We start from the raw sequence: 8,018 nt of genomic DNA on the forward strand, positions 1-8,018 counted from the left end.
AAAGGGTGGTGCGGTCTGCCAAATGTATCACCGGGGGCACACTGCCTGCCCTCCAGGACACCTACTGTACCCGATGTCACAGGAAGGCCAAAAAGATCATCAAGACCATCAACCACCCGGGAAACGGCCTGTTCACCCCGCTATCATCCAGAAGGCGAGGTCAGTACAGGTGCATCAATGATGGGATCGAGAGACTATCTCAAAGCCATCAGACTGTTAAATAGCCATCACTATCTGACTACCAACCGGTTACTCAAACCTGCACCTTAGAGGATGCTGCCCTATGTACATAGACATGGAATCACTGGTCAATTTAAAGGAAACACTAGTCACTTTAATAATGTTTACATACTATTTTAACCATTTCGTATGTATATACTGTATTCCACTGCATTTTTTTGTCAATACTACTACTTGCTTTTCCTAATATTGATATGTTTATTTTATTTTTAGACATGTGTGTATTATTGTGAATTGTTAGATACTTCTGCACTGTTGGAGCTAGGAACAAAGAATTCTGCTTAAAACTCGCAGTAACATCTGCTAAACATGTGTATGTGACCAATAAAATTTGATTTTGATTTGGTAGTGTATAAAAGGTAATAACCCTTTAAACGTAATGTTCAGTTAAATTATTATTTAGATATTGGTTCCCTTACCATATAAGCAGTCTATGAACTGCTCTAAATGAGTTACTGCAATCCACACTTTGGTTTTGATAGTCACTGCCAATAAACACGAATGTTATAATTTTCAGACAAACACGTTACTTCCTTCAGCACACTACTACAACAGTGTGACTGTTTTGGAATATAATATTCAATATATTTCCTTTAACATCCTCTGTGTTGTGTGCTTATTGTTTAACCATTGAAATGTTCTAGTTCATTTTGAGAACTTAAGGAGCATCAGGTACTGCTGGAATGTCTACCAATAGCATGTCCATCTTCTTGTGAGACATTACACTGGTCACTGTTCAAAACATTTATAAAGTATTAAGAAAGTATGAATAGTCCTCACTTTAGATTAGGGACTGCAAAAATACTTTACTAATGATTATTAAATTATTTATAAAGATATTTAATAAACATATGAATGATCTTATGAATAATTATTGTAGACTATACAAGTTGTTTAGAGATGTGTGAATTACTAGCTTACTAATACAAATGTGGGAGTAATGACACATGAATGGTGAATAAACGATTTACTAATCCATTATACATTCTTTATTACAAAGTGTTATCATAAAGTGTTACCAATCTCTATATTCATTCTGACTCCACAGCATCTGAGAGAGCTGCTCCCCCTGACCTGGCAGCAGTGATGTAGTGAGAGTAGTGGTAGTGTTCATAACCAGTATGTTGAGGTTGAAGTGTCTACTGTGATTTCCTGCACTGTTGTGCTTAATCATTAATGCATATAGTAGTTATTTATACATTTGAGAATACCGAGCTGACTAACGTTTAACAAATGTGGGAGTAATGATTCAAAAATGGTAAGCAAACTGTAAATTCCTTACAAATAGTTTATTACCGAACATTATAAAGTGTTAACCATATTTGCATATTCTTAATTTTGACCATCAACTACTTACACAATACACCATTATTTTTTCCTTGGATGTTATCTGATATGATGCATATTGCACATTTCAATTTGCCTACTTGTTGAAGGCATTGTGTACCAATTGAGCCACTAGATGGTGATGTTGTTAAACATACATAATACTCATGATGTCCTAAAAATGTACTTTTAGAATACTTACATACTATTTATCATTAAATAACATGGAACAACTACAGACTTTGGTATTTGGAATATACAACTCAAAATGTCTTCATTGCTTTTTATAACACAAGCTTAATCCTTCTGTTGCCTTCTCCAAGTCATTCCATTCCAATTCAGACGAATTATTCTGTATAAAAACCACATATATCTATGATGACAACACTGAGATTAGTCATGTCAGTGTATTGTTACATGAAAGGAGAAATTACAACAATGTTATTACAAAACCATATTTAACCTGTTTCTCAAACTGGGGAATGAAAACAAAGGAACTATGAACGCCTTAAGATCAGAGTTAAAATATGTTTAGCTGTCACCTTGAACCATGGATAAAAGAATGCATAAATGATTGGATTGATAAAAGAATTAATCAGTGGCAGAAAACCAATGATAAATGATAAATTGTCGCTAAAAAAAGACAAATGAAAGAAAGAAGAAAGTAGAAATGGAATCCAACAAATGAAATAGGTGAAAACAACAATAGAAAGAGTTTTTGCTGCTTTTCTCTCAGACTTATTAGCCTGTAGAGTTTTAACACCAGACACACTGGCAGCCTCTTTTGAAAATACCTTTCTGGCCTGTGATCTGGCCACCACAAAGATTTTCAAATAAAGTGTTATAATAACAGAGCACGGGACAACCATTGTAAATACAACGTCAATGACATTACCCCAGGTTATTCCTTCAAAAATAAAACATTCTGTCAAACACCTACTGGGTACCTGTACATTTACAAAGTTGTTTATAATAGCAGCACGGTATATGATACAACAACACCAGGTAATGGATATACAACACATAATTCTTCTCATTGTTATTTTAGAGTTGTATAATAAGGGATCACACACAGCAACATAGCGGTCAATAGATATCAAGACCAAATTGCCCAGAGATAAAGAAGTACATAAAAAATCTATGTAGATATGAAACACACAGAAATATCCTCCAAAAACCCAGCATGGTTCCATTATTGCTACAGTCGTTACTGGTATCACAATCAGTCCCACCAGGAGATCTGACACAGCCAGAGAGAGGATGAGCAGGTTGGTTGTAGTGTGGAGCTGCTTGAAGTGAGAGATGGAGATGATCACCAGTATGTTCAAAAATACTGTAACTGCTGAAATCAATGAGAAGAAGATGTACAGTGTTATGTAGATAGATGTCGATAGCAAATCCTTTCTGCAAGAAGAGTTTCTGTCTTGAAAACAGTATTGAACATCTTTGTTTTCCTCCATTTGTAATAAAGGGTCAAAATGCTGAGGTCCTGCGCCTGCTTGGTCCTGTGTGTGACCCTGTCAGGTCCGCCTTCTGACAAACTCTGAGCTCTGCCTCTCTATTTATCCTTAAGTGGCAAACAGATACTCTCCTCCCCAGCGTCTCTCTGCACACACACACGCACACACACACACACACACACACACGCACACGCACACGCACACACACCACCACCAACAAAACATACACAAGTGAGCACAGAAATTAACAAACGGTTGGTTAAACAAATCATTTGTGAAAACATGATGTAATGTATGAAAGGATTGGATGTTGCTGTGCCCACCTAGCCTGTCATTCAACCTTACTGATAGTTAGAGATGAGAGATATGTTACATTTACTCAACTAAGCATTTTAATGGGGAAAATATAGTATGGGTGATGTTTTGGTCCATCAAAGGCTATTTTACATGGGAAATAGGATAACTGTGCAGACTAACTGGTTTGGGTGATGTCAGTGCTTAGTTTGGAACATAACCCACAACCTCAGGACACATGACGGCACGACACGTCAGCTGGCAACTGTGTAGGAAAGTTGACAGTAGGGAATTTGATGAGATAGCATAAGTTCATGGTGTACACGCTTATAGCAAATGCAATCAAAATTGTCTCATTCCATAGGAACATTCCATAGACATTAAAATGTCCATCTGATCTGAATTATACACTACAAAATCAAATCAAAATCAAATGTTATTGGTCACATACACATATTTAGCAGATGTTTTTGCGGGTTTAGTGAAAATCTTTGTTCCTAGCTCCGACAGTGCAGTAGTATCTAACAATTCACAACAATACACACAAATCAAAAGTAAATGAAGGGAATAAAGAAATATATAAATATTAGGAAAAGCAATGTCTGAGTTGTATTGACAAAAAATACAGTAGAATACAGTATGTACATATGACATGTGTAAAATAGTATATTAACAGTATTAATGTGACATGTGTTCCATTTAAAGTGACAAGTAATTCCATGTCTATGTACATACGGCAGTATCCTCTAAGGTGCAGGATTGAGTAACCGGGTGGTAGCCGGCTAGTGATGGCTATTAAACAGTCTGATGGTCCTGAGATGGAAGTTTTTGTCAGTCTCTCGGTCCAAGCTTTGATGCACCTGCACTGACCTCGCCTTCTGGATGATAGCGGGGTGAAAAGGCCGTAGCTCGGATGGTTGATATCCTTGATGATCTTTTTGGCCTTCCTGTGACATCGGGTACTGTAGGTGTCCTGGAGGGCAGGCAGTGTGCCCCGGTGATGCATTGGGCAGACCGTACCACCCTCTGGAGTGCCCTGTGGTTGTGGGCGGTGCAGTTGCTGTACCAGGTGGTGACACAGCCGGACAGGATGCCCCCAGTTGTCCCCAAAGCACACACATCCCTGGGTCGCTTGTCTTTTCAGTTCGCTGCAGCTAGCGACTGGAACGAGCTGCAAAAACATTCAAACTGAACAGTTTTATCTTAATCTCTTCATTCAATGACTCAATCATGGACACTCTTACTGACAGTTGTGGCTGCTTTGCGTGATATTTTGTTGTCTCTACCTTCTTGCCCTTTGTGCTGTTGTCTGTGCCCAATAATATTTGTACCATGTTTTGCGCTGCTACAATGTTGTGCTACTGCCATGTTGTGTTTCTACCATGTTGTTGTCATGTTGTGTTGCTACCATGCTGTGTTGTCATGTGTTGCTGCCATGCTATGTTGTTTTCTTAGGTCTCTCTTTATGGGGCGTTGTGTTGTCTCTCTTGTCGTGATGTGTGTTTTGTCCTATATATATGTATATACTACCGTTCAAAAGTTTGGGGAAACTCAGAAATGTACTTGTTTTTGAAAGAAAAACATATTTTTTTTGTCCATGAAAATGACATAAAATTGATCAGAAATACAGTGTAGTCATTGTTAATGTTGTAAATGACTATTGTAGCTGGAAAGTTCCTCTGTCCAGTTTCTGTGTTCTTTTGCCCATCTTAATGTTTTATTTTTATTGGCCAGTCTGAGATATGGCTTTTTCTTTGCAACTCTGCCTAGAAGCCCAGCATCTCGGAGTCGCCTCTTAATTGTTGACGTTGAGACTTGTGTTTTGCGGATATTATTTAATGAAGCTGCCAGTTGATGATTTGTGAGGCATCTGTTTCTCAAACTAGACACTCTAATGTACTTGTCCTCTTGCTCAGTTGTATATTAATACAACTTAATAGCGGAGAAGGTAAAGTGGGATTCGAAATGGTCGGTGATCTGTTTGTTCACTTGGATTTCAAAGACTTTAGAAAGGCAGGGCAGGATGGAAATAGTTCTGTAAAAGTTTGGGTCAAGAGTGCCTCCCCCTTTGAAGAGGGCGATGACCGTGGCTGCTTTCCAATCTTTAGGAATCTCAGATGATACGAAAGAGAGGTTGAACAGACTAGTAATAGGGGTTGCAACAATGGCGGCGACTAGTTTTAGGAAGAGAGGGTCCAGATTGTCTATCCCAGCTTGTTTTTTGGTATCCTGAGTTTGCAGCTCTTTCAAAACATCAGCTGTCTGGATTTTGGTGAAGGAGAAGCGGGGGGGGGGGGGGTGCGGGGGGTGCAGCGCTGTTGACCGGGGTAGGGGTAGCCAGGTGGAAAGAATGGTCAGCTGTAGAGAAATGCTCATTGAAATTCTTGATTATAGTGGATTTATCAGTGGTGACAGTGTTTCCCTAGTCTCAGTGCAGTGGGCAGCTGGGAGGAGGTGCTCTTATTCTCCATGGACTTTACTGTGTCCTGAAACTTTTGGAATTAGTGCTGCAGGATGCAAATTTCTGTTTGAAAAAGCTAGCCTTTGCTTTCATAACTGACTATGTGTATCGGTTCCTGACTCCGTTTTATGGAGCGTTTGACAGTGATGAGGGGTGGTCGTTTGACCACGGACCCATAACGGACTCAGGCAATGAGGAAGTGATCGCTGAGATCCTGGTTGAAACAGCAGAGGTGTATTAAAAGGGCAAGTTGGTCAGGGTGATATCTATGAGGGTGCCCATGTTTACAGATTTTGGGTTGTACCTGGTAGTATCATTGATAATTTGTGTGAGATTCACGGCATCTAGTTTAGATTGTAGGACGGCCGGGGTGTTAAGCATATACCAATTTAGGTCACCTAGCAGTATGAATTTGACAATAGATGGGGGGCAATCAATTCACATATGATGTCCAGGGCACAGCTGGGAGCTGAGGAGGGTCTATAACAAGCAGCAACAGTGAGGGACTTATTTCTGGAGAGATGGATCTTTAAAAGTAGAAGCTCGAACTGTTTGGGCATAGACCTGGATAGTATGACAGAACTCTGCAGGCTATCGCTGCAGTAGATTGCAATTCCACCCCCTTTAGCAGTTCTGTCTTGACGGAAAATGTTGTAATTGTGGATGGAAATTTCAGAATTTTTGGTGGCCTTCCTAAGCCAGGATTCAGACACGGCTAGGACATCAGGGTTGGCGAGTGTGCTAAAGCAGTGAATAAAGCAAACTTAGTGAGGAGGCTTCTGATGAACCAAGGCTTTTACAGTTGCAGAAGTCAACAAATGAGAGTGCCTGGGGACACACAGGGCCTGGGTTAACCTCTACATCACAAGAGGAACAGAGGAGGAGTAGGATGAGGGTACAGCTAAAGGCTATAAGAACTGGTTGTCTAGTGTTTTGGGAACAGACAATAAAAGCAGCAGATTTCTGGATGTGGTAGGATAGATTCAGGGCATAGTGTACAGACAAGGGTATGGTAGGGTGCGAGTACAGTGGGGGTAAACCTAGATATTGAGCGACGATGAGAGAGGTTGCATCTCAGGAGGCGCCAGATAAGCTAGGTGCAGTCTCCGCATTTGTGGGGGGTGGGACAAGGGGGCTATCTGAGGCATATTGAGCAGGACTAGGGGCTCTGCAGTAAAATAAAACAATGCGAGCTGCCCTAAACAACAGTACACAAGGCATATTGACATTAGAGAAAGGCATAAAGTAATCACAGGTGTTGATTGGGAGAGTTAAGTCAACAATGGGTGAGACAACAACAAGTAAATAGCTAGGACAACAACAACGGGTAAATGGCTATGAATGGGCAGAGAGGGTCAGTTAGCTATACACAGGGCCTGAGTTCGAGGCTGAGTCCCTAATCTTGATCCGTCTGCCATGCTAGACCATAAGTTAGCTTCTCCGTCTGCAGGTCTGCAGTCTCCTGCCCTGCCCAGATTGCAGACCTCTACCTTAGTTGTTAGGCAGTTGTTTATCCCACCAGGGTTAGAGCCTCTTGCCTTACAAGGCCCCAAGTTTGTTGTAATAGGCTTGCGGTCTCCAGACATGGTCATCCAGTAGCTACTTATCCCACCATGCTTAGAGCCAACTGCCCTGCTAAGCCACACGTTACTTGTGCTAGGTTCTTAGTCCTCAACCATCGTCAGCCCTCAGTCCCTAGCACTAGATCATTGGTTTCCAGCTGCACTAGGTCATTGATCTCCAAATAAACTAGGTCATTGTTCTCCAGCTGAACTAGGTCATTGGTCTCCAGCTACACTAGGTCATTGGGGTCCAGCTACTCTAGGTCATTGGTGTCCAGCTACACTAGGTCATTGCTGTCCAGCTACACTAGGTCATTCGTCTCCCGCTACAGTAGGTCATTGGTCTCCATCTAAACTAGGTCGTTGGTCTCAAGCTACACTAGGTCTGTTGTCTCCAGCATTAGTCGTCCCTCAGTCCCTAGCCCAGGTGGGTCATCAGGCTCTTGCCCCGCTAGGTTCAAAGGTACCAGTTGCTCTGTTAGGGCCAGCGCTCTACAATTCTCCAAGTACAGCGTCAGTTTCGCTGTCAGGTTCAGAGTCGTTCTCCCTGTCAGGTTCAGAGTCGTTCTCCCTGTCTCCAGCTCTAGTCGGCCCTCAGTCCACTGCTCTGCAATGCTATAGGTTCTCTGCCCCACTAGGTATGCAGCATCTGCCCTCAGTTGTTCGGCAGCCTCC

At 41.4% G+C, this 8,018-nt stretch overlaps 1 protein-coding gene across 1 annotated transcript; it reads right to left on the reverse strand.

The window, feature by feature from the left end:
• Positions 1-1,514: 1,514 nt before the first annotated feature.
• Positions 1,515-3,074, reverse strand: LOC123729575 (trace amine-associated receptor 13c-like). Its single transcript, XM_045704821.1, has one exon. It carries the CDS (start codon positions 3,024-3,026, stop codon positions 2,064-2,066), a length of 963 nt encoding a protein of 320 aa, XP_045560777.1. The 5' UTR covers positions 3,027-3,074; the 3' UTR covers positions 1,515-2,063.
• Positions 3,075-8,018: the final 4,944 nt, after the last annotated feature.

Source organism: Salmo salar, chromosome ssa21 (assembly GCF_905237065.1).
Source record: "Salmo salar chromosome ssa21, Ssal_v3.1, whole genome shotgun sequence".
NCBI classification, from domain to species: Eukaryota; Metazoa; Chordata; class Actinopteri; order Salmoniformes; family Salmonidae; genus Salmo; species Salmo salar.